This window comes from Lissotriton vulgaris, chromosome 8, assembly GCF_964263255.1.
Source record: "Lissotriton vulgaris chromosome 8, aLisVul1.2, whole genome shotgun sequence".
Classification (NCBI taxonomy): domain Eukaryota; kingdom Metazoa; phylum Chordata; class Amphibia; order Caudata; family Salamandridae; genus Lissotriton; species Lissotriton vulgaris.
This window is the reverse complement of record NC_141696.1, coordinates 1,573,010,235-1,573,037,618: the sequence shown is the minus strand read 5'-3', so window position 1 is coordinate 1,573,037,618 and position 27,384 is coordinate 1,573,010,235. Positions and strand designations below refer to the sequence as shown.

General features: G+C 49.3%; 1 protein-coding gene across 2 annotated transcripts in view; it reads right to left on the bottom strand.

The window, feature by feature from the left end:
* The window catches only part of LOC147700450 (pregnancy-specific beta-1-glycoprotein 7-like), a 225,266-nt gene that overhangs the window by 183,934 nt on the left and 13,948 nt on the right, over nt 1-27,384 (bottom strand). For both annotated transcript variants that reach the window (XM_086935863.1, XM_086935864.1), the window contains exon 2: nt 18,091-18,414. In XM_086935863.1, coding sequence (XP_086791989.1) covers nt 18,091-18,414 — 324 coding nt within the window. The remainder of the gene's footprint in view (nt 1-18,090; nt 18,415-27,384) is intronic.

The following is a 27,384-nucleotide window of genomic DNA, read 5'->3' as shown; positions in this document are numbered from 1 at the left end:
AATGCAAGCGGGCACTGCATACTTTCTGCCGCTCAGGTAGATTTTTATTTGAGCTCCAGCTTTCTCAACACGAACGGATGGTTTCTCAACACGAGTAGTCGCAAGCTTAAGTAACCACTCGCAATGAGAACTCTGACAGGCCGTGTTGAGAAATCTCCCAGGGAGGTTGATTTTCCATGCTCGTGCTCGCCAACTTTGTGTTGACAATCGCGAACGTGGAAAAATCTCGCCAGAGGTTGATTTCCCTCGCTCACGCTCGCCAACTTAACGTTGATGAATGAGAATGAGGGAAAAACTTTGTGAACTCTGCGTAACGCAGCATGTGGAAAACACCGCAAGCTCTGCGAGAGAAGCGGAGTGTACCGCCCAGACTTAGCTAGCTTCTGAGAAACAAAAAAAGATTTGTCCCTGACGAGTTGGGGATTTTTTCCTGTCCGCTAAGGACATTTCTGCCTTTCCTGACTGGGACTCCAGGCCTCACACGGTGGTCCCAAGCAGGAAAGTGAATAATGGAAAGCTGGGAGTGGAGTCCAGGAGTTCCAAGTAGAGGCTGAGATGGTAGGAGGGATAGTACAACCCTGCAGAACCACTAAATGGGGCGTCGCATGCTTAGAGAGGAAGGTGGCCATCATTTTCCAAGTACAATGAGAACCAGGGACTGGACACTTGAGGCCACACTACAGTTGAGGATTTTCAGGAAACGGGCGTGGTTCTCAGGGTTAAAGGCCACTGCCGGGTCATGGAACATAGGGATGAAGGAATCATCTTTATCCAGAATCCAGAGGGACCCAGAATCCCACCCTGCCCTCCATTATTTCACCCTTTCCACTACTTATAGGCAGACCTAAAGTTGGAATTCTGTTACTTTCTAAATATGCTGTGGAGCAGGCACATCATATTTCACCAACAAATTCTGCTTCAAAACTGGGTAATGCTCAGGGATACAACTTTCACTAAAATTGAAAACAAAAGTAAGGTCATTGAGTGGTCGACTGAGTAGTAACTCCTCTTCTCTCCCTACTCACTCACTGGGGTGGGCTGCTCGGCCTTCATTCCTCTGAACCAGTTTGCTTTGAAGTATGTGTGTACCTCAACATAGGGGCTGTGATTCTTGAACGGAAATCAATAGAACTTCAGGGGGTCCTGGACTAATTTGTGGTGGAGTCACTTACAGAGAATTTGAAATAAGACTAATAATATGAATGTGCATGATGTCATGAGGTAGAAACCTGGCATTACAATGACCGGGGTCTGAGATTAGGAACTTCACTTACTTTGGTGTGACCTTGTGACCTTGGACAAGCATCTTACATGGAGGAAGCAGTTCCTCCTGCTGGAGATATTGATTGTAATTGCAATATTGATGATTACAAGGAAAAAACAGGCAGTAGGTTTGAAAGTCAGGCCCAGGGGCCTTGGATTTATTCCATTAATTAAGGCTAATGCCTGGCCGCGTGTGTCCCATGATGCTCCTGGTTGGGGGTGGGAAGCTCCGTTTGGCATCACTCCTTTTGAGAAAAGGCTTCAAACATTTAACAAGGTAAGAAAATCATACTCATTGGGTACTTTGGCAACACTCCACAGAGTAAGATCTTGTTTATGTCTGATTGCTACAAAAGCTGACGCTTTTTTGGGATTCGAGTCGCTTATTCAATATTCAGAGGTCTTCCGAGGGCTCTTATTAGGAGCTTTTGATAGGTCATCTACTAAGAGTAAATAAGTAAGTACATTTATTGAGTGATTAGTTAAAATGGTTACAATAAGACACACATCTAAATAAATAAAACATCCCAACGTATAGCATTAGATTATGAATGTGCAACAGATCCACCTGGAGCGCCATCGTGTGGCGTGGAGTTGAACTGTTCGGACCATCGTTTTGAGGGTTTGTTCACCTCCAATGGCGGAGGTTGTCCAATCTGACCTCAGCAACCTTCTCCCGTGGATGTTCGATGCAGATTCCCAGAGCGAGCAGCGCAGGACGCTGCTACCAATCTCATCACTGTGCAGATGAGGAATGTCTTGGGTCTGTTGTTGGTCCACGCTCAGTGGCTGCTGAATGTCGGTTTCTTGGTTTTCTACCCTAAGATCTGTAGAAGGGCCTAGTTCATGACCACAAGGAATGCAAGACTGGAAATACATTTCGTGCGCTCTTTGCTTCCACGTTGAGACCTTGCTTGTTGACAATAATGCCTGGGGGGGTGGAGGGAAGAGAACCCTCCTTTCTTTCATATTCACCCCCCTGTTTAGATTTACCTTTGGTATTTGGAAGGAAGTCCATGAACATCCTTCTTTAACAGGTTCTCTGAGGCAGCATTACCTCTCAGCGTGTCTTTAACTGCATTTCCTTGTCCTCATTTAGGGGGGCTTTAGTTACTTCATGAAGTTTAAAGTGGTCTCAGGATGATAACTGTATTTCCTTTTAATTTCCATTATCAATTTTTTCTTTTGATTGGATTGCGTGGCTCGTTTACATTTGTTGGGGTGAATTTGAGCTTCAATAAAAGTGCGCTTAGTGTGTGCAACGCAAATTTTTTTACCTGAAGTTACTTTTTGTTTCTTAAAGTGACATTTGATGTAATCTGGTGTGAGATTCAGTTAACTTCTCTTGTCTTGTATTCAGCGGAGTAAAGCTAGGTACTCTAGAGTAAATTTTCTGTTCCGGCATCTGGTCTCTGAGGTTTTCGTATAACGCGCCACCTCCGCTTCTCTATACGCCTCTAGACAGTATGCATTGCTCATTTACCCAACGCCACTCCTCCCTTTCGTGTTCTTCCTCTTATTGTTTTTGTTCTTCCTCTTATACTCTAGGTCCCTGATCTTTGACACTTTAGGTTTAGTAGCGCTGTGAAGTCCATGTGATCTGGTGGTGGGCTCTATGGCAATACGTAGTAAATGGACAGACGTGTGCTGCTCTTCTCTTTCAGTCCCGCCCCAGGCTCTCAATCACCCCTTAAAGACTTCTACCAGCCACCATAGTGCCAGGCTCCCCCGGTGACCTATGGGGGGCCTTGCTGCTGCTGAAGAAACCAGCAGAAAACAAGCATTTACAATGCAACGGTCTCGCCTTTGCAAAAGTTAGAGCTATTGCCATTTTAATTGACAACATTTTTATTTATGTGTTGGTTTTAAAAAACAGATAAATAAATGGCATTGTCATTTACAATGCCAATAGCTTAATCTCTCGCAAATGCCACACACACACAAAGAGCCCCACACACACACACATAGCCCCCCACACACACAGACAAAGCCACACATACACACAGAGCCACACAGAGAGAGACACTCACAGAGCCATACACACACACACAGAGACACACACAGACCCCCACACACAGAGCCCCCCACACACACAGAGCCCCACACATAGACACACACAGAACCACACACACACACACAGCCACACACACAGAGCCACACACAGAGCCACACACACACCCTGGGACGCAAGTGGTGCTTCCCGACACAATGACTTTGCAAAAACAACAGGTGATGGACCGAATGTGGATCAATGTCACACACTCAACCCAGTCCAAAGATCTGGGCCCAAATCCATCGTTTTTTTGCACTCCACACCACCCCGGGTTAGACAATGGCGATATGCAAATCAGCTCTGACCCTGTGCCCCATGGGAACAGTCCAGTCCGAACTACAAAAGCCATGTCCTTCCCAGAACGGAATCAAGCATCCGAGGGCCGGACCGGTTTCGAGGTAACACCTCTCATCAGCCCGGCTAGCTTGACTCCAGTGGTGTGGAGTGCCTGGGACCCACGTCTGGGCATCCCCAGCGCACTTAGGGCTGAATTTGCAAAAACAACAGGTGATGGACCGAATGTGGATCAATGTCACACACTCAACCCAGTCCAAAGATCTGGGCCCAAATCCATCGTTTTTTTGCACTCCACACCACCCCGGGTTAGACAATGGCGATATGCAAATCAGCTCTGACCCTGTGCCCCATGGGAACAGTCCAGTCCGAACTACAAAAGCCATGTCCTTCCCAGAACGGAATCAAGCATCCGAGGACCGGACCGGTTTCGAGGTAACACCTCTCATCAGCCCGGCTAGCTTGACTCCAGTGGTGTGGAGTGCCTGGGACCCACGTCTGGGCATCCCCAGCGCACTTAGGGCTGAATTTGCAAAAACAACAGGTGATGGACCGAATGTGGATCAATGTCACACACTCAACCCAGTCCAAAGATCTGGGCCCAAATCCATCGTTTTTTTGCACTCCACACCACCCCAGGTTAGACAATGGCGATATGCAAATCAGCTCTGACCCTGTGCCCCATGGGAACAGTCCAGTCCGAACTACAAAAGCCATGTCCTTCCCAGAACGGAATCAAGCATCCGAGGACCGGACCGGTTTCGAGGTAACACCTCTCATCAGCCCGGCTAGCTTGACTGCAGTGGTGTGGAGTGCCTGGGACCCACGTCTGACACAATGACAGCGTCGGAAATGTTTTTGGGGAACCGGCCTGGCAACTACGAGAAAAGAAAATCTGCAGAGAAAAAATTACAAATAAAAAGTATATGTGTCGACTCCACTGAGGCGAAAACGGAATTCTTGCTCTGTCTTCCATAATCTCTACAGAGAAGCCTCCTGCATTTTTCGTTCACCCTCTCCTCCGTTGTCTCTCCTCAGCCATCTCTGTGACCGAAAGCCCCTGCACCCCACAGCTCTCCAAGAAAACTCCTCTCCTCCTCTGCTACCTCTAGAATATAAGGTCCACGAATCCCTAACACAGCATAAGTGAGGATCCCTAAACAATGCTCCTTCTCTGCCGTATTAATGGGAAGAATCGTGCTCCTCCTCCCAGTCTCTATCAGAGAAGAACCTTAAAAAGCTTGCATCCTGCGCTAGCTTTGAGAAGCCATTGCATCTATTCGGCTCTCCAAAGTGCAGTCCTCTGAACACTTATCTTCCTTCCCTATAACATCAGGAAAGGTCCTGTATACGTCTTCTCCTCCACTAAACTCTGAGAGAAGCATAATGCATGTCCGCTGCCCTCTAAACACATCCCCTCCTCTAAAACTAGGTGGGAAGGTCCCTGAATCTCCCGCCCTTTACCTGCTGTCCATAGGTTGATACCTCTCCTCCTCGACTACGAAAGAAGCACCCTGAAACCCCTTAGCCCACACCTAAGCTGCTGCCCATGGATGAGGACGCCGTCTGAACACATCTGCTCCGCTACTTCAGAGCCCACCTCGAACTCTGATGCAATTGTAAGAGAAGCTCTTATGACTGCAGCCTACAGCTATCGCTGCGAGAACAGGGGGGTGGCCATCGGACCCTCTCATCAGCCATTTTGCGCTCAGAAAGGGAATCTGTGAGCACGGCGGCTGTGGGAATGGATTACGGTCTGATCAGGTCTAATCACAGCCTCCGCGCGCAGGGGCTCTAGAGCGATGCTCGCTCTCTCTCTCACACAGATATTTACTTGAAATGTGGAAATCGCTGGACAGACGGAGCTGCTTCGAAAGCCTGCTGCACACCCAAGTGTCAGATCAACAAACCACTGTCGGAAAAGCGGTTGTTTTCGTCGCCAACTGTGGCGTCACCTTTCTAATGGCGATTGCGCGGAGGGAGGCGGACGATTACATGAAATAAGAAACTCAGAGAACTGCTAACCAGCTCCCCGCGGGTGGATCAACGCACAGGCAGCTGCGGACGTCAGGAGTTAAGAGGAAGCAGCGAGAGCCCGGAGGGGACTCCAGGAGCCCACTGAAGGGATTTCACAACCTAAGATATGGGAAAGTGTTGAGTTGCTGCAGGCAGAAGTGCTGGAAATCAGTGACCTATCTGGGGGAAGGCTTAAAGTAGGGGAGATCATATACATGAATCTTGAGCTGAAGGCAGAGGTGAGGGAAAGGCATCCGCGCGAGAAGCCAGCTGTATACAAGCATTTACAAGTGGGGCCGGGGCCGGAGACACGGACAGCGGGAGGGGGGGCGGGAACGGGCACACGGACAGCGGGAGGGGGGGCGGGAACGGGCACATGGACAGCCGGAGGGGGGGCGGGAACGGGCACACGGACAGCGGGAGGGGAGGGGAGCACTCACCAGGACTTCTTCCGGCGGCGGTCGGCCTGGAGGAATGACCCAAAAAAAACAACAACAAAAAATAAAAATAAACCACCGCCCACCACCGCAATGACGTTCGCAAAGGGGCGGAGAGCGAAAAAATCGCCGGAACCCCCACGAATCTGCTCGGGGAATGAGTGACGCATCTCTGTTCCAATGGCTAGTCTCCATTTATGGAGCTAGCCAATGGAACAGAGAGGCGGGACAAAGCCCCAGACTGCTTCTCAAAAGTTTTCGCCTGCGCGAACGCTGCTGCGCAGCGGACACCAGGCGAAACCTAAAAAGGGGGGAAATCAAACTCCTCTTTGAAAATAAAGTGATCGTGCCAGAGGAGAGACTGCAGCAAGCCAGGCGGTCAATGTGCCAGTGAGGGCCCCATCTGGAGTGTCCACGTGGCTAGTTTTATACCACCAGCATGACCAGTAGATTCTTGTCTCAACCAGTACAAAAAAGTATTAAAATCCCCTATAGCGGGAACTTTCACCGCATCAATACATACTTTAAACAGTAAATGTAAGAAAAACACTTTAAAATAAGTTGCAGGTCAGCCTTAATTACCACGAATGATAATTGAAGTAAACAGAGACAGAAGGACCATGCTCAAAATGAACACTGTCAGCTTTCATGTAAAGTTCCATGTAAGTTTCACGTTCAGACCTTTGCTGAACTCTAAAAAAAACATGAAGAGACAGCCGGCTGTTAAATCTGGGCAAGGGGGCTACCCTACATCCAACACTGGCGTCCGGCGAGGGTGGCCGCTTTGACAAACCCCCCTCAATCAGCCAATCAGTTTGCGCTATGTGGCCTAATCACAGGTCTCAGAGGATGTAAGAAAGAGGTGTGGCGCCACGGCCAGGGCGACTGACGCTGGAATCTGGGGATCACGGATCGATCCCCGGCACCGACTCTGGGCAATAGCTTGCTTCCCAACGGTCCCCAGCGCCTAGAGACCCGTACGGGTGATTGTGCGCTTTATAAATGTGGATTATTATTATAAAAACTAAAGGATTATGTAAACGACATCTAGAAGCCAGGCGTAATCAAGATTTTGTGCATCATTGCGCGAGCGTCTGCGTGTCAGGAGCTTCTATGCATCAGGTTTGGCACGACCACGCCATAGCACTTGCATTCCATTAAGAAAGCTCTTAAAAAGAAGTTGGTTCTTTAGGCCTAATAACTTGTGTGCTCTTATCCTAAGTCACCCTGAGTATTGATGCCAGATTCTGTCTTCCAGCTGCTACATGTTGACCCTCACAGCTGCTGGGGCATGCCATGACCAGGTCCTGAGTGAAAAGTCCCTTAGAAAGCAAACATTGTAGGTTTTCTGCAGGAGCTGAGTCAGTGGTACATACATTATTCTACGTCAACATCATCATCAAGAGTCTTTATTCGGTTTCAACCATCAAAGGTATAAATCATCCATATAATACACACATTTCAAATTTCGCTTCATTCACTAATTTGATTCAAAAATATAATGAATGAAACAATCAAATGTAATCATAAAACTTAGCCCCAACAACCTCCCATATACATGGTGCATAAATATTTTAAAGCATTTTACCTCAGGACAACCCATAAAAATGTTTGCAATACTATCAAAAACTTCTCCCGCTTAATCCAGATGTTAAAAAGAACCAGCTCACAGAAAAAACAACCGCTCACATGTATCAGTCGTCAATATTCTCTCTGACTCTCTAACATGCAGTACCCCCAAGGACAAACAGATCGGGCACAGCCATTACCTCCTCATCCTGTCTCCCCATCCCATTCTTTACAAGTGAGCAGCTAGTCTGCTCCACAGAAACCTTTAGCCTAGCTGAGCTGTTTGCACTTCCCCCAAGATGGCGTCACTGTCACGTGACAATAAAAGGGGAAGTGCAGCATCGGAACATCCTGAGAATACCAAAGAAAACCCAGAACTAAAACAGACAATCAACCAAAGAAAACCCAAACCAGGGAGGGAGGGAAGGGCTCAGGAACGGGACGGGGAGACCAGGACTCGGAGTAATGGACATTACCGGTGAGTAACCAGGCATTTCTGCGCGCACCACGAGATTCAGGACACACAAACATAGCATGATCAAGCGACTCAGGATTCATGCTACAAGCTGAGCATGGATCAGAGAGGGCATCTCTTCGCAGTTCAGCGAAGCCGCCAAGGCTCTGTTGGGCAATGAGGCCAGAGATACTCCCTTTATATGCAAACAAGTGTTATCTGTGGGAATTGTTCAAGTGGGCCGGGTCTCATCGGGTCTGAGCACCGGCAGTTTTATGAAGGGGGCCTCGAAACGGGCTCTGTTTTGTGCCCTGGCACAGGCAGACTGCAGTGACAGCGGCCCATCGATGTGCGCGTGGTGTGCGTTGTAGGTGAAAGGAAATCTTTTAAAGAGTCATTTTCTCTCTGATTTCCCTTCTCTTTCTTAAACTCAGGAGCAGCAACATTGTCGTGATGTCACCAGGGCTTTAAGTGGAAGCTTTTTCAATATTATATACAAGCCGTAGTTGCTGCTTATTTATCTTATGCAACGAACAACCATTGACGAAGCCAATGTGCTGACTTTTTGTAGGGATGATGTTACGTGTATCATTTATGTTATAATCCATACATTTTCGTGCACAAATCCTGGTTGCTAAAGGTGTCATAATCTTAATATGTCTGTTAGCTTAGCATAAGTGGTTATATATCCTAATATTTCTGTTGGGCTATTTCTAGTCCTACACAGGTTAAGGTTTATACATAATGTTTTTCCTGTACATGGTATCTTCCTCCACCCCTCCCTTCTTTGTCTCCTTGGAACTTCCCTTACCCTTGAAGGCAGCTTTAGGATGTTCAGTGTGTGAGGCTTATCTGGAAGAGGGCGATGTACTGAAGAGTCCTGTGTTCCTGTTGGCACAGTAGAGGCCGTGAATAAAGAAGTAGTTTCATCAGAATTGGTCTGTTATCTTTTTAACAATTTATCTGTATGCAATGACAGAAACAGCATAATACAAGTCGGCCTGCTCACTTAGCTATGCACAGATTCGAGCATTGGGCCAATTGGGTATTTGAGGCACTATCATATCCACAGAGCCCTGCCGCCTTCAACCCCTTAACGCGCGTGTCGCTGCCCCAGGGTTGGAAGGGCCGCCCCTGACCATCACGGGTCTCCGCCAGGTGCTGGGCTACACTGTGGGTGCGGTGCCTGCATTGTCATCTCTAGGTATTGGGTCTTGCGGGGCGAGCGTAACCGCATTTTGCATCTGTGGATCCCAATTGGGGGCGCCCAATATCTCCAGCCGATTGTGCGCACATTGGTGCTTCTGGACAATTCACTTATCGGCCGTGCCTGAACGTGCAATGTAAAGCAATGTGCAGGCTAGTGCTTCAATACAGCGCTGTGCTTTTGGGGTAATTCACTCATTTACCGGGCCTGAATGTTCACTGAAAAGCGATGTGCATGCCAGGGCTTCGGGCAATTCACTTATCTCCTGTGTCTGAATGTCCAATGTAAGGCAGTGGGCATGCTAGCGCTCCTAAGAACGCGGGCGAGCGTGGTAAAAAAAAAAACAAGCATTTGCAATGCAATGGTTTTGCCTTTGTTAAAGTTAGAGCTATTGGCATTGCTCTTGACATTATTTTTATTTATGTTTTTTTAACATAAATAAATGGCATTGTCATTTACAATGCCACTAGCTTTATCTCTCGCAAATGACACACACAGAGCCCCCCACACACACACCCACACAGAGCCCCCCACACACAGCCACACAGAGCCCCCCACACACACAGCGCCCCCCCCCCACACACAGCCACACAAAGCTTCCTACACACACAGCCACACAGGCAACAGGGGCACACGGAGGCACAAGCAGGCAACAGGGGCACACAGAGGCACAAGCAGGCAACAGGGGCACACGGAGGCACAAGCAGGCAACAGGGGCACACGGAGGCACAAGCAGGCAACAGGGGCACACGGAGGCAAATGCAATGTTCTGGGCCTTCTGCCCAGTTTTAATAAGGTACTGTGCCTTCTAGCGCTTCTGTGTGCTTTTGCGGCGCTCCTGTGCGCTTCGTTCGGCTTTCCTCCGAGTGCCCCCCTAAGCCTCACGCATCTCGTATGAGCGGCGTACAGTGCGGTCCTTGTGAACCGGAGGTGCGAGACGTACTGTTCCTTGGGGCTGAAGCGCACAGCTTTCAGTACGTTCCCCACTGGTCAGGGTACGATGCAGCCCAAACAAGAGCAAAGGCCAGGGATTAGAAGCAGGGCTCAGCGCACGGTGTGACCCAAGCGTAGGAGGGGGTGTGAAGCGCACAGCTCTCAGCGCATACACTCCGGCTCAATCGAGGCACACAGTTCTTGATCTCTCCTCACAAGGCACACAGTTCCCTTTACAGTGCCCTCAATCCCGGACCAGATTCGGGGGCGTTGACGAGAAGAGGCTTTCAGCTGACGTAGCCAAATGCGAAAAATTCTCGGGAACGCCCCCGAATCTGGTCCAAGATTGACGGACAGAGCCCTCTCCCAATGGCTAGCCTCCATTTATGGAGCTAGCCAATGGGAGGAGGGGGCGGATACCCGACCCCACAGAGAAAAACATAAGGTTTTCCAAGCGCATGCGTACTTCGTACTTCGTACGCATTTGCTAGGCAAAACCTTAAAATGATCTGCGCATCCTTAACACATGCCTCGCGCAGAGGACTATTTCTACAGCATGACTATCATGGTTCAGGGCTTCCCTGTGCCCCGGGTACCAGCAGCATGAGGGCTACGGGGTCCGCGTCTGCCTCATCTATGCTTTGTTTTACAGGGTCGCTTCCAAGAGTTAACGCCCGCCGACAGGTCTTCAGGCAGCACGCGCTCCGCGTTCGCACCAGGGTTGGCGTGGTGAGCAAGGGCTCGAGGGCCGATTTACACCAGGCAACAGAAGGTTGTATAAGGTTTATAAGGTATATGGCAGGAACAAATCGCCTGACCCTTATTGGATTACATTGTGATGTTGACTATCACATTCATTCAGCTACATATCAATTTGTAAGGACAATGGGGAATTGAATACTGCAGAGGGAGGGACACAAACACATTTCACCCTGCCACAAGTGACAGTGATACACAATTTACATATTCGACCTAGGCTTTACATTTACAGCCTCTTTGGTTATACCACACTGGGAGAAAATTACCCAGGGACTTTAATAGAGTGCAGCATTGGCTACAATTCAGCAGCATGTTTACCGGTGCTACATGGACCGGGTGGTTCTTGGTGTGCGACACAGTTACAATGTCGTACTTATTTGTTTGCTTCTTCCGTGACAGTTACAGTCACCTCTTACCCTACAGGCCTCTTTGGTGGTGCGCTTCTGGGCCAGGCATTCACTTTGCTGCACTCCCTCGGTCATGAATGTAACCGATGATACCCAGGTAGACGGTCCTTGGGCCACATGGCGCGTCCTGTGATGCCAAGGTGAATCGTTATTTAAATCATGTGCGCAGCTGTGATCTGGTCGCAAAAAAGCCGCTGCGATTCCCCCAGCAGTTCGGCAGGTGCGCAGGGCAGGTCAAGTTCCTCAGTATAATCATGCGAGCAAAGGACCTTTGAGTTAGAGGGAAGGTCCACAGCATTTGGTGTGACTAGTCCCTCCAAGTCAGGTTTCAAGGCCAAGCAGGGGGGGCAAGATCTTTTTTACTGGTATATTTCATCCTTGGGCACTGTCGCCACACGTGTCTCTGCTTTGCAGCTATATTTATTTAAGCACATATGGTATGTGCATTATGCGGTGTGCAGTTGATAGCATGGATACATTAGTGTTCTAAGCAAAGGTTTTGTCTGATGTCCCCTTCCCTTCCACAGATGACTCAACTCAGTCCAAATGCCTTACTTCATCCACTGAGTTCACTAAGTTCAGAATTCAATTGCGTCATACTTCCACAGTTGACATAGAGTAGTAAACTGAACAGAACCTCAGCCACTCTGACGTGGATGTCCGCACAAAGGTGGGTAGTGAAGTAACACACTTAGGAAAGACCGAAAAATTTCAGATGGAGGTAAAGGTATACAATGCAACCTCAGTCGCCTGTCTGGGAAAGGGATTACACTGTGAGGTACAATATGACTATCTCTGCATTCATCTACAGATTAGTATAAGTGAAATATGGTATATTGAGGACTGCAGGGGGAAAGACTCTTAACATTTTCACCCCTGCCATCAAGTCAGTGTTTCTCACTTTACTTATTTGTACCAGGCATTGAATAGTCACCCTCGTTTGTCTAAACCCACAATGTGAGAAAGTCAACACAGGACTTTCAATTGTGCTGTCATGGCCTGATTCTGCTGAAGTTCAGCATCAAGTTTCCGGGGCTCATTTTGACTGTATGGTTCCGGGTGCACGGCACTGCCAATGAATTGTCAACGCCAGTGCTTGTGACAGTCTGCCACTAGTTTGCACTGCCTGTCCAGTGTGGAAATGTCCACAACAGGCAATTTTTATCCAACATACTTGAAATCACTAGTGCCTGCTGCCCAAGACATTCCCATAGCTTTGGGGGCCTGGAACAGCCCGATGTGCCCTCTAGCACGTGCCAGGATGGCTTGCAGTACGGCTAGGAGCAATGTGGGGTACACACTGAGGTGGCCGCCTGACTTCAGTCCTGGCTCTTAGTTGCCAAGTGTCACGGTCAGCAGCGGTGTTGTTAATTGATGCAGCACGGCAGGAGCAAGGTCAAGATATGTCATGTGTCCTTTCCTGCTCAGGACTCTAAACAGCTGAGAAGTGACATGGGCAGAGCTCCTTGCTGTATTCAGCGCGAGGTGTTATGCATGTTTAATTCGGCACGGCACAGCACATGACCGATGGAATTTCTCGCATCCTCCAGTGAGCTCCTATACACCGGCACGCCCATGTCTTTCACTTCCATTATCTCCCCTGGTGCTACACCACACGATGAGGATAAGGCGTGGGGTGGATTATATCCATGACAGAAGGGGGTGAACTATGCGGCACCCACTTAACGGGGTGGGCTCATCTCTGCAGGCTACCTGCAAGGTTTACTGACTTTAGGTTGGCAGGAAGCTGTATCAGGCCTCCAATTAGAAGGAGAAGGTAATCTTCCACTGCTGGGGCAGTTTACGATGAACAGTTTGAACCCTAAAGCTTCGGAATCTCTTGCTACTGCTCATGGTTATCACTGAACGTCCAAAGTGGTACTTACCAAAGCAAGGGGGTAGCTATCATGTTATGGCCAAGCTAGCAGGACATTTTCCCCGTCTCCCACTATCGGGAAACAGTGAGGGGTGCTTGCTATTCGGGCAGAGGACAAGAGAACTGGCACAGGGAGGGCTGCAGAACAAAGAGCAAAGGCTACAAGTTATTGGGCATTAGGCATTCCCATTGTTTGCAAGGGCAGGCTACTGCTGTATGGTTCGCTCCGCTCCAGTGGCTTTTCTACACACAGGCCTGCTTACTGGATACGGCAGCTGGAGTCTGGCCCTGGGCTACTCCACATTAGGGTGGGGACCTGGGCCAGCAAATGGGGCCGGCTTGCTTGGCATGTTCCCTGCAGATGTTTACACTGGCGATGGTGATGCGGAGAAAGGTTGCAAGCATGCGCCGAGGGATGGGTCATTCGACACCATCCATTATGTTACCTGACTAGTATTCAGGCCAATGAGCGAAGGCGCGGCCCCCGGAGGAATTTCCAGGATGAAAGGTTGTGCTGGGGATCTTTCCAAGGGGCACATCAGGTTGGGCAGTACATCATTTTTAAAGTATAACCGGGGAGCCCCTCATTTATGTCACATCCTGCTTACTTGTTGTTTCTGAAAGATTTGGGACAGGTTAACTGACCGCATCTTGTCGAAGTGGGTTTGATGTTTGGTCGGGTCAATTGACCGAGTACAGCCATTTTCACTTAGTATATCTGTGCATGAAGGAATGCCAGGCAAGATTCTAGCGTAGGCAGTTAGAGGTACTTATGGGGTATGTGATGTATTATCTCACTGGCAGACCGCCATGCAGGGTGACCATGTACCTAGGTCACTCACATCAGGCACAGGTGCCTAGTGGAAGCCTGGGGGGGACTGCACAGAACAGGGCACTGCACAGGTTAGATGCCGGAGAATTGTCGCTGCACTACTGCACATGGCAAAGTAATCCTGGACTGATTCACAGGCGGGGTGTGGTGGTGGTGGTCCCTTCCTCATTTCTCAGGATCTCGCCCTGTTGGGCTTAGCTAAAGATCGTCTTAATGGGCTTTAAAGTTACAACCTCTCTTGTCTCTGCCATACTATGAAAAGGTTAGCCATGGACTTTTATAAGTGCTGCAATGGCCCTTAATGCGATAGTACAGCATCTGGTTTACCAGTGCTATTTGTACCATCATTAGCATGCGCTGCGGGTCATGGGTAGCAGTAAAGCTTCCTTTCATTTTGCCTGGGATTGGAGCTGGCAATGTCATCAAACTTTACAGCCAGAAACTAAATAGGCAAAGACATACCTGTGATGGTGCAACGCGCACTCAGCAGTAGAGCCAGCTAAGTTTCAACATAATTCGGTATACCGTCAGTGATATACGTAAGGTCATGGGCTACATACAAATAGGCACTTTTCTTTCAGCTGGGGCGGGACTGTGCCATTCCCAAGAGAGTGCAGGTTGCCTTGTTAGTGCTAAAATGGAGGGGATGGAGCACTTATACGGACAGCCACCAGAGCACATTTTGCAGTCATAGTAAGGTTAAATTGATTAAGTTGTTGGCATGTTACCAGTTGCTTCAGTTAGGCAAATTTTCCTTGGGAGCTGTTAGCGAACATTCGGGCTGCAATGTTGGTGGTTAGCCGGGGCAGGCCTTTTAGATGGGTGTTTCTAGCTCAGGCAGGTCCAAGCATGGGTTATGGTGCCTGAAGTCTGCCCTGGGATACATGTGAACAGGCAGGTGGAGCGGCAGAACTGAAAGGGGCTTGGGTTCGACCGCTGGTCACAGGTTCAGATCCTGGTAGGTCCTCTTAGCAGTTCATCCTTTTGAGGTCGATGAACCGTGTACCATTGAGTTGAGTAACAATAACAGGTGCAAATTCTACGGCCCTATAGCCTTGGCTGGCACACATGCAGGTTGTGGAAGTTGTCATCCAACGAGTGTGCTATGGTCCATAAGATTGGGGAAACACCGGGGTTGAGCACAAATGGGCTACATAGTGTTAAAGAGCACTTGGCATTCCCAGTATTAAAAAAAGGGCAGGTATTTATACATATGGTTCCCCTCTGGTTCACACTGACCTGTCTGCTCCCTGGTATACTAGCAAAAGTTTGGGAGGGCAAGGCGTCACCTAGGTTGGTGACTGGCTGAATGTGATGGACATACTCCGACAAGTGCTATACACAGATAACTGGGTGAGAGGAAGTAAGGCGGGCTCTTACTCTTACTTCCACCTGCATTGGCACTCCTTGGCAGGAGTAGCTTGTCAAAGGTCTTGCTCTTCAGCCAGGCAAAGTTAACATTAAACCAACACCAAACTAATTGTTTTAGGTCATCCTGAGCGCATATACATGAAGGGCTGGGCGAGGCGGGTACCACGGATACGGGGCCCCCCTCCGAGTTGCAGACTCAGTAGGATATGCTAACAGGTGGGGCGATGGCAATCCCAAGGCATTTAAGGGGACAGCCAGCCATAAGCCACCCTGGCAGGGTTGGTGTATTTGTGCAGGCATTGGAACAGCTTCTGCAGAAGCGGCAACCCGGGCGGGGGGGGGGGTGTCTCCCCTCTCACCACTGGGGTCTGACAGCTGGGAGGCAATGATTTGACTTTCCAGGGTAGGAAGGTCCAGCTGCCAGAATTGAATTCCCCAGGTGTAAGATATGCATCCATCCCTGGACAAAGGGCTTTTGGTTGTATCAGGCTAAAGTCCACAGGGAGTTGAAAAAGGATGGGGCACCTGTCCAGGAGGGGCATGCTGGCCTCCAGTCTAGTATGGGCTTGGACTGGTTTGCTGGTCCTGGGAGAGGCCTGGGAATCAACAGGATGTAGGTAAAGATGCCTACCTTGGTGGGGGGGCCCTGGTTGTGACGATGGCCACCCCCAGAGCTGTGGAGGAGTTACAGGGCGATCCAGAGTCTGCAAGGTACAGAAGGGTACTACATGCAGCAGCACATTAAGGGAGCTAAGCCAAGGATCCCCAGGGATGTCTTAGCGTGTCCCCTGGAAGAGAGGAAGTAAGGCGGGCTCTTACTCTTACTTCCACCTGCATTGGCACTCCTTGGCAGGAGTAGCTTGTCAAAGGTCTTGCTCTTCAGCCAGGCAAAGTTAACATTAAACCAACACCAAACTAATTGTTTTAGGTCATCCTGAGCGCATATACATGAAGGGCTGGGCGAGGCGGGTACCACGGATACGGGGCCCCCCTCCGAGTTGCAGACTCAGTAGGATATGCTAACAGGTGGGGCGATGGCAATCCCAAGGCATTTAAGGGGACAGCCAGCCATAAGCCACCCTGGCAGGGTTGGTGTATTTGTGCAGGCATTGGAACAGCTTCTGCAGAAGCGGCAACCCGGGCGGGGGGGGGGGGGGTGTCTCCCCTCTCACCACTGGGGTCTGACAGCTGGGAGGCAATGATTTGACTTTCCAGGGTAGGAAGGTCCAGCTGCCAGAATTGAATTCCCCAGGTGTAAGATATGCATCCATCCCTGGACAAAGGGCTTTTGGTTGTATCAGGCTAAAGTCCACAGGGAGTTGAAAAAGGATGGGGCACCTGTCCAGGAGGGGCATGCTGGCCTCCAGTCTAGTATGGGCTTGGACTGGTTTGCTGGTCCTGGGAGAGGCCTGGGAATCAACAGGATGTAGGTAAAGATGCCTACCTTGGTGGGGGGGCCCTGGTTGTGACGATGGCCACCCCCAGAGCTGTGGAGGAGTTACAGGGCGATCCAGAGTCTGCAAGGTACAGAAGGGTACTACATGCAGCAGCACATTAAGGGAGCTAAGCCAAGGATCCCCAGGGATGTCTTAGCGTGTCCCCTGGAAGAACTACGGCGCCCATTAATCCTACGGGCGGTTGTGGGCCTGAGCAACCGGGGGCTGTCTGGAATGCTCCACCCCCCTTTTGGGGGGGCGTGAGTAAGTGCGTGGACTGGCGGTCCACGGATGGGAGGGGTGGCCCCTCCCAAAATTGGTAACCACTGATTGGCGACGGCCACGGTGTAATTTGGCTCATCAGGCGGGCAGGCAGCATAGAGGCTCCCTGCCCTTGGATCGCCCGTAAGATAACCCACCATGTTGGCATATTTGTTATGCAAATAGACCTGCAGCAATTTTCTCCACTAAGAATGTGTCTTGTGGTTTATTTATGTATGTTGCTGTGTGTGAACTGAGAGGTATTGCCGATATTGGCACTATGCATGGCGCGCTCTGCATGACCAGGCAGCACTGTAGTGAACAGCCCTGTGTCTGCAGCTCTCAGGATGGGTCGAGCCCCAGCGAACGCACCTCTGATTGTTAATATTTTAATCTTTTTCTAGGTCTGCTCGGAATCCAATTTACATGTGATCCGGTTCATTATTTGGGTTTTTAATCTTTGTATAGTTTGTTTTATATACATGTCACACATGCAATATTTGATTCCCTTATGTCAGCAGTTTCGTGCCAGTACCTCTGGGTCTGTGTGTTGCCTGGTCGCATTGTATATTGGCGCAGGCCATTTTTAAAAGGCTTTTTTGTATGTGCATAAGTAATCACACACTAAAGATGACTGACGACTTTATCCTGCCACACAGGCCCGCCAAGCTTCCCTACCTGTCCAGGCAGGAGAGGCACCTGATGGGGGAGAGCGACCATGGGGGGAGGGGGTGGGCGGGGGAGTTCCAGGCTACTGAAGACAAGGCAGGAACTTCTTGAGATCACGTGGTCCTGCTGGAGTGCACATGGTGTGATCACTACACTCTCACCGGTGCCAACCATGCATGATCAGCGGGCACTTCTCCCGCGTGCACTATAGATTATTAGAATCTCAAAAGCAAGTATCAGATCTGCGCCTCACCCTGAACCTCCAGCCGGAAGCACCTAGAGAAGACGGTTCCGTTTCTTAACAATAACGTCGCCTCCACGCTGTATTCTCCTGTGTCCTCTGGAGTTGTGTCAGACAGCTCCAGGCTCCCGTTAGCAAAAGGTTGACGGTTGGGCAGCTTGGATCCCACAATCGTTCCATCTTTGATCTTAGCCACACGCTCGGTCTGGTTCTTTCTCCACTCGAAGCCACAATTCCCGGAACAGCGGGCTACCTCTGAGTCACTGAGCTGGAGCAGGGCGGTGCCCCCGGGGGCCACATAGACCCGGGCACATGTCTCTTCTCCAGCAGACAGACCTGTAGGAAGGAATGAGAGAGACAGAGGGGGCACGTGAGTCACTGTGATCAACATGGAGGCGCTCTGGTGTAGGGGTCTCCAACCTTCTCTGTACTGAGAGCTACTCATGTTCAATGAAATGCATTGAGAACTACTAATATTATGCGTGTTGATTAATCTCAATTTTGTTATGTGTATTTATAATAATTATGTATAATAATTCAACCAAGCGAAAGCTTTCTAATTTAATAGTCAGTCAGTCAAAGCATTTTATTTCGATTATTAAAAATCATAAAAAGACAATCATGAACATATATACATATATACATATATATACACATAGTTAATTACAAGAAACAGACATGATTTTTAAGTACAGTGTAAATAAAAATGTACAAATCACAATACATTCAGATGTCTGATTGCGTAAAACACAGTTTCATTAAAATTCAGACTAAAAATATAATTTACACTAGAGGTAGTTCATAAGGACATAATACACATTTCATCACTTAATGCATCTGGGAGGCCTGATCTCGTCATATGTATCCAAATTGCAAAGTGCCAGGTAAACAGGGGAAGACACATCAATAAAAGAAATTTTTCCCCTACATAGCATTTACCAGTCTATCTAATGTGTTCTTTTTCCGGACAGCAGCCACCAGAAAGCTTGCAACACAAAACCTGACCCGAGGACAACTTAACATTTGTAAATATAAGAGAGCTGGTCTGACTTGTATAAAGCCAGCCTCTTTCAACAGCGGTAGCAGATATTTACCTCTCATTTCTTGATAAAAGTCACAAAACATGACGAAATGCAACGTGTCCTGGTTTGAAAAGTTATCACATTTGCAAGGGTTACAGTTTTCCGGCTTGCCCCAGGTTGGGAATTCACCCAAAGTTAAATGTATCATATTAAAACGAAACCTCGTTAAAAGCTGTCTATGGAAAGGTCGATTGACAATGGTCAAATAAGGTTCAGTTAAGGGGGATGTTAATAATAAAAAGTTTGCCCTCACAGAGACTTTCTTAAGCTCCTGCTCCTCTCGTTCCATACTGAGCATGTTCAGGAAATATACCTTTATCCACCCAACATCCTGTTTGGTAATACAATTGGGGGTGGTGTAAATCTCAAGGCGTCCCAATTGCGTAAACATGGTTTTAAGATACAACAACCAGGGGATTGCATTCGCCCTGTCTAGTGCAATACAATCCGTCAGAATTTAATAAGCAGGGCAGCACACAGGTGAGCTACTCAGAGGTAGCTGGAGAGCAACAGTAGCTCACAACCTCCTGGTTGAAGACTTTTCTGGCAGGTAGTAACACAAAACAGTTTACATTCATCACACCACACACAGAGGCGACCACCGCTGACCTTTGTCTTCAGGAGTTAAGAATACTGGGAACGTGGCTTCGCCGCGTGTTTGTGCAAAGTATGCAAAGATTAAAACGTATTTCCTTCTAGGATACATCATAAAAGGAGTGAGTGGGCGTGGCTTACGCGTGTTTGTGAAAAATAAGCTGGCATTAAAAGTAGTGAGTCCTGAAAAAGGACCAACAGTCACTCAATGTTGTCTCTGCGTGTGCCCCATCACTACACCAGGAATATTTGAGACTTCCTTTCACTAACATGGTAAAGTGCATTACCTCCTCGTAAGTCTTCCTTGCCACATGATTAACGTAGTGAGCTGCAGCTCCACACCACAACCCTCCAAAGCAAAAAAGACAGCCTCTCATCCCTTCCCAATATGGCTGACCCATTACACCCTTGACCTGTATAAGAAGCGGGCCGGCCCAACCCTTTAGCCTGTCTTTTTAGTTCTGCGCTGACTCTCCATGTGAGCGGTTCAGGTAAGTGTGTTCCTGCTTTAGCGGGTACTTGGGTCCCTGGGTGGTGGCCCTGCTCTAGCGGGCCCTGTGTGCTTAAGGATCCTCCCCCTTTCTTCCCATGTTTCCTCTCTTTCTGGGGGGTTAGGCTCTGCTATAGCAAGCCATGGGTTAATAAGGGGGTGGGAGCGGGGTCTGGGGCTCTGCCTGTCGGCCCCTCTTGCCCCTGCGGACGTGTTGGCATTCTATTTGGTGCCTTGACCATGGCGGCTGCGCCCGGTTTTGGCAGTTGGTGCTGTGTTCAGGCCTGAGGTCCACGGTTGCTTTCAGTCCGTGTGTAAGGCTTCCAGTTCAGTGTGTGCTCTTGCGGTGCGGCAGTACGTAAGAGGGGCTTTTGGGTAATTGTGGCTCTCACGCATCCTGCGGGGTGCCACTCCCCGGTTTACAATGGGCATGAGATGCTGTGATGCGCGCTGCTACCTTACGCAGATGCGTCAGTGTGCTTTGTCTCACAGCATGGGCTTACATGTCTTCGGCGTCCGGGAAGTTTGCCTTTCGGCACCATCATCTGGCAGCAGGTCCTCGTCCATCTGTGCTCATGGTGCGGTGCGGGCGGGCCTTCCTGTTCTTCATGTATGGGATCCCGGCAGCCCACCCTGAGTTTTACTGCAGGGGGCGCTTCCCATTTGTTTTGGCCGTCCTCCTACGGGTGGTGTGCGGGCTTGTTGGGTTTTATCTGTTGCTGGCCGTTGCTTCCTTGTGGCCAGCATGGCATCGCCTTTACTACCCCCGCAGCTCCGCCTGCCTTGCGGACTCCACTCCTGCTTCCTGTCCTGCTTTTCCTGCTGCTTCCTTGAGGGCCAACTGGCTGCTGCGGAGCTCCAGTTCCCTAGCGTGCCGTGGTTGGGCGGTTTGGTCTGGCTTCACTTTTTCTTTGTACGGCTCCTAGAAGTGGCTCCGGGGGCCTTGTCTCGTTAGTCCGCCTCCACAATGTGGACTCTGCGGGCCGGGTTTGGATCCATGCAGCTTCCCCGGACTGGTGTATGCGCGCCTCTGGCGTTCCGGTTCCGTGGCTGCTGCACATTCGCCCGTTCCTCGGTCCGAGGGCGTACGGTTTGTACTTTGATTATGTCCCGGTGTGGCGTATCTCTTTAGTAGGATTCTTTCCGTCTCTTTTTGGGACATGGTTTTGCACTCGCATTCGCGCTACGGTCTTCTCTGGCTGAGACACTATCAACATGGTTTATGACTACCGCTAAGTAATCTGGGCATTTTTGATACAGCAGCTGGTGTTACTAGTACCGGAGAGCACAGACCAATTCTAAGTTTAAGGGGCTGCATGGTAATTGGTGCAAGATGAGTTGAGCTTCTAAAGGCTTTCCTGCCTTTCCTGCTCACAGAACTTTGTTGACAAAAGACAACGGACATCATTTTGCCATGGACATGAGCCGATCTGGTCTAATGAAGTTATTCAGCACCAGGTTTTTCACAAAGGGCTGATGCCAGCAGTTTAACTGCGGGTCGCTGGGAATAAAGCATTCCTCTATGGCTTCCCTACACATTATTAAAACATTGCATCTTCGTTTTATAGATTTTAAAGCCACCTTCAATCGCGTAAACAGGCAGCTGCAGTGGAACAAACTGAAGAAGTGGGGCCCACCAGACACCCTGCTGTGAGCGATCCACTCGCTCTACTCGGATACCTGGATGCAAATAAAAATCAGAGATGGCACGAGGCTGTCCAGAAAGATCCCAACATTCCTGGGTCTAAAACAGGGGTGCGTGTTTGCGCCCCACCTTTTCAATCCATTTATGGCAGACCTTTCACCAGCCTTGGATCAGGAAGCAGAAGGCACCAGCAGCCCAAAGGAGACAAAGAACCATAGAAAACAAGCATTTGCAATGCAATAGGTCTTGCATTTACACGAAAATTAATATTTGAATTAAAGACATTGCCATTTACAGTGCCAATAGCTTCAACTCGAGTAAATGAGAACTATTGCATTGCAAAGGCTTGTTTCATCCCATCTACTTGGCGCTGCCCTGCACGGGAATTCCTACCTGGAGAATGACAATGCTGTCCAGAACTGCCCATTCCTTCCTGACTTCAGTGACCGTGCATGGTCTTCACTTTTCCCCTTACTTTATCAGTACCACAGAAGCAGTACTTCGAGGTTCTTTTTTGGCCAAATATTCTTCCGGGACACAATTCCATGGATTTACAACACAGTCAGTAAATTAAGGCCATTGTATACAAGTCTTTGCTCATAGACAGGACCACTGGAATATCGCAATACTGTGGTCGCCACGTTCTTTGAGTATTTACATATTTTCCACACTTGCAGCATGATTCAGATCTTCTGTATCAGTTGCAAACATTGATTCTAGCTCAGATGGATCAAAAGAGACTTTAAAAAGCAACAGCTGTGGTCCCCATTGGAGACAGACAATTTGCAAAGATTAACTGCCACCATTTTGTTGCTGACGGCTGTATTCAGGTATTAGAGTGTTGCTAATGAGGAGAAACGTTTGCCCAGACAGTACTACTTTGTTGTGAAATGACAAAATAGCAAACGATTACGACAGAATGTGTCATATTATGCTGCATCATTGCACCTCTTCTGTGTCTGATTACGTTTGTACCTCTCCAGTCCCTGCAGCACCTGTTCTGGCCTGGGTCTCAGGCTTTACAACAGCTTTGCTGGCCTGGTTCTCTGGCTCTACAGCAGCTTGTTGACCTGGTTCTCTGGTTCTAGAGTGGCTCTGCTGGCCTGGTTCTCTTGCTCTACAGCAGCGCTGCTGACCTGGTTCTCTTGCTTTACAGCAGCTCTGCTGACCTGGTTCTCTGGTTCTGAAGCAGCTCTGCTCACCTGGTTCTCTGGCTCTGAAGCAGCCCTGCTCACCTGGTTCTCTGGCTCTAAAGCAGCTCTCCTGACCTGGTTCTCTGGCTCTAAAGAGGCTGTGCTGACCTGGTTCTCTGGCTTCACAACAGATCTACTGACCTTGTTCTCAGGCTCTAGAGCCGCTCTGCTGGCCTGGTTCACCGGCTCTACAGCAGCTCCGCTGACCTGGTGGTTCTCTGGCTCTACAGCAGCTCTACTGACCTGGTTCTCCAGTTCTACAATGGCTCTGCTAACCTGGTTCTCAGGCTCTAATGCCACTCTGCAGACCTGGTTCTCCGGCTCTGAAGCAGCTCTGCTGACCTGGTTCTCTGGCTCTACAGCAGCTCTGCTGACCTGGTTCTCTGGCTCTACAGCAGCTCTACTGACCTGGTTCTCTGGCTCTACAGCAGCTCTGCTGACCTGGTTCTCTGGCTCTAAAGCAGCTCTGCTGACCTGGTTCTCTGGCTCTAAAGCGGCTGTGTTGCCCTGGTTCACTGGCTCTGTAGCAGCTCTGCTGACCTGGTGGTTCTCTGGCTCTACAGCAGCTCTACTGACCTGGTTCTCCAGTTCTACAATGCCTTTGCTGACCTGGTTCTCAGGCTCTAATGCCACTCTGCAGACCTGGTTCTCTGGCTCTAGAGCAGCTCTGTTGACCTGGATCTCTGGCTCTACAGCAGGCCTGCTGACCTCGTTCTCTGGCTCTAAAGCAGCTCTGCTAACCTGGTTCTCAGGCTCTAGAGCGACTCTGCTGACCTGGTTTTCTGGCTCTCCAGCAGCACTGCTGACCTGGTTCTCTGGCTTTACAACAGCTCTGGTGACCTGGTTCTGAGGCTCTACAGCAGCTCTGCTGATCTGGTTCTCTGCCTCTAGAGCAGCTCTGCTAACCCGGTTCTCTGGCTCTACAGCAGCTCTGCTGACCTGGTTCTCTGGCTCTAGAGCAGCTCCGCTGACCTGGTTCTCTGGCTCTAGAGTGGCTCTGCTGGCCTGGTTCTCTGGCTCTAGAGCGGCTCTGGTTCTCTGGCTCCAGAGCAGCTCTGCTGCCCTGGTTCTCTGGCTCTACAGCAGCTCTGCTGACCTGGTTCTCTGGTTCTCTGGCTCTAGAGCGGCTCTGCGGACCTGGTTCTCTGGCTCTAGAGCAGCTCTGCTGACCTGGTTCTCTGGCTCTAGAGCAGCTCTGCTGACATGGTTCTCTGGCTCTACAGCAGCTCTACTGACCTTGTTCTCTGGCTCTAGAGCAGTTCTGCTGACCTGGTTCTCTGGCTCTAGAGCGGCTCTGCTGACCTGGTTCTCTGGCTTCACAATGACTCTGATGACCTGGGTCTCAGGCTCTACATCAGCTCTGCTGACCTGGTTCTCTGGCTCGAGAGCGGCTCTGCAGACCTGGTTCTCTGGCTCTAGAGCAGCTCTGCTGACCTGGTTCTCTGGCTCTAGAGCAGCTCTGCTGACATGGTTCTCTGGCTCTACAGCAGCTCTACTGACCTGGTTCTCTGGCTCTAGAGCAGCTCTGCTGACCTGGTTCTCTGGCTCTAGAGCGGCTCTACTGACTTGGTTCTATGGCTCTAAAGCAGCTCTGCTGACCTAGGTTTCTGGCTCTACAGCGGCTCAACTGACCTGGTTCTCAGGCTCTACAGCAGCTCTGCTGAACTGCTTCTCTGGCTCTAAAATGGCTCTGCTGACCTGGGTCCCAGGCTCTACATCAGCTCTGCTGGCCTGGTTCTCTGGCTCTACAGCTGCTCTGCTGACCTCCCTGGTTCTCTGGCTCTAGAGCAGCTCTTCTAAACCGGTTCTCTGGCTCTACAGCAGCTCTGCTGACCTGGTTCTCTGGCTCTAGAGCAGCTCTGCTGACCTGGTTCTCTGGCTCTAGAACAGCTCTGTTGACCTTGTTCTCTGACTGTACAGCGGCTCTGCTGACCTGGTTCGATGGCTTTACAGCGGCTCTGCTGACCTGGTTCTCTGGCTCTAGAACAGCTCTACTGACCTAGTTTTCTGGCTCTACAGTGGTGTTGCTGACCTGGTTCTCTGGCTCTAGAGCAGCTCTGCTGACCTGGTTCTCTGGCTTTACAACAACTCTGATGACCTGTTTCTCAGGCTCTACATCAGCTCTGCTGACCTGGTTCTCTGGCTCTAGAGCAGCTCTGCTGACCTGGTTCTCTGGCTCTAGAGTGGCTCTGCTGGCCTAGTTCTCCGCCTCTAGAGCGGCTCTGCTGACCAGGTTCTCTGGCTCTAGAGCAGCTCTGCTGACCTGGTTCTCTGGCTCTAGAGCAGCTCTGCTGACCTGGTTCTCTGGCTCTAGAGCAGCTCTGCTGACCTGGTTCTCTGGCTCTACAGCGGCTCTGCTGACCTGGGTCTCTGGCTCTACAGCCGTGCGCTAAAACCCCGAATACAAATACCAAACAAGCTGTCGCCATTGTTAAAAAAATATAGTGCTTACCCACTAATGAAGGAGACCGTGTAACGCCGCATGTAAAAGATCCTGTCATAATGGGCAGTCACAAAAAGAGACAGGGCGGTAAAAAGGCAGGACTAAGAAGCTTCATTATCAATTGGAAGCCAGCATTTACCATGGACGATGACGCCAACCAATGAAAAATATGGGCGGAGCTTCCATGACACTTCCACATCTGTCCCTACTACAATATGCCTCACAGAGCGGGCAGCGCACGCGCTGCAACGCTAGGCTTGACCTAAAAAAGGAGAAGCAGGGCAACCATGCCTTACCGACCCCACCCCCAAAAGCCCTGAGCATGACAAGTCAAAGACAACCAGCCAAGGCTGAAAAGGAGACCCCAAACCCAAAGGCAAACCCCCAGATGGGCCGGAGGGATCAGAGAATGGTGACATTAAGCCATTTGTCTGTAAACCCCTTAGTAGGGGGGAGTGTTGAAAGACAGACAAGATATCGATCTGGAGAAAGTAATTCAGAGGGTCCACAGAGATCCCTTTAAGCTACATCCTGACAGAAAAGCTCCCAGAAAGATATTAATTAACTTTCAAACTTGTGCTATCAAGGAGCTGGTTCTGGGGAGAGGTTTAACTGAGACGGCGCTTCATTTTGACTCTGTGAATTACCAAATCCATTCAGATCTTGGAAAAAGAACTGCACAAAGGAATGGGAGCTCGGCTCCAGAATGCCTGAGCTAAGGAGTCAGGAAGCACACGTTAAAATGAAATTTCCAGCATTACTGAAAGTGATGTGGAGGAATAAGATGCATAATTTTGGCTCCCCAGAAGAAGTGGATCACTCCTTGGTACGGAAAGAAGGAGTAAACTAAAAAATACAAAAAGAATTAAAAACAACACATATAAAATACAGGGGGCCATGACTTACTAATTATTAATTATACTTTATTTTTTAGGTGAGGTGCCTCTGCTGCTCTGGGGGGGTCCCGAATAGGCGGTCTTTTATTGCCAAGGGATGGAAGGAGGGTTTCTCACTGGAGGGTGGGGGGGGGGGGAGTGCACAGGGTGTAGGGAGCAAGTGGGAAAAAATAGAAAAAGTAGTCCTCATACAAGTCAAAGGAAAAAACATTAGGTCAATGTGGGAAGAGTTCTGGGAACCTTGAAAATGAATAGGTCAAATAAAATGACGTTTATTACCAGGAATACGAATGGATTGAGAAACAGGAGGACGCTGTCCCGGGTTTGTGAATTTTTAAATAATAGTTAAGCCCATATCTGCTTCCTAGAAGAAACCCATCTAGAGGCCCATGAATGTAAGCAGGGGTTTGGTAAGCTTAGATGGGTTCAGGATGTGCTCTGCTCTGAACAAAAGGGTAGTACATCGGGAGTCGCACTGATTATTAGAGGTAACGCTGGGATAAAGGTAGAAAAGTTTGACACAGATCAGTCAGGGAGATGGCTGGTGGTTACCTTGACAGTTTGCGAGTTACCTTTAGTCTGTGCAGCGTATTATGGGCTGAATAAACTTAGACGCTAGTTTGCTAAATATATCCGCACCCATTATAATTGGGGGTGATTTTAATCTGGTACTGGATAAGCAGTTAGATCGGACCTCCAAAGCGAAATACAATACCAAACCTAGAATGTTTTCTGCGCACAAAAATTTTTATTAAAGAATTTAATTTATTGGACATTTGGAGAGTTAAGAATGGAAGTTTAAGGGATTTTTCTTTTTATAGTAAGAAATATGAACACCATTCCAGAATTGATTATTTCTTGGTGGATCAGACTATGTTTTCGGAAGTTGAGTCTGTAGTGCATATTCCAGCGACTATATCAGATCATTCAGCTGTAGAGTTGATACTTAACTTTAAACAAAAG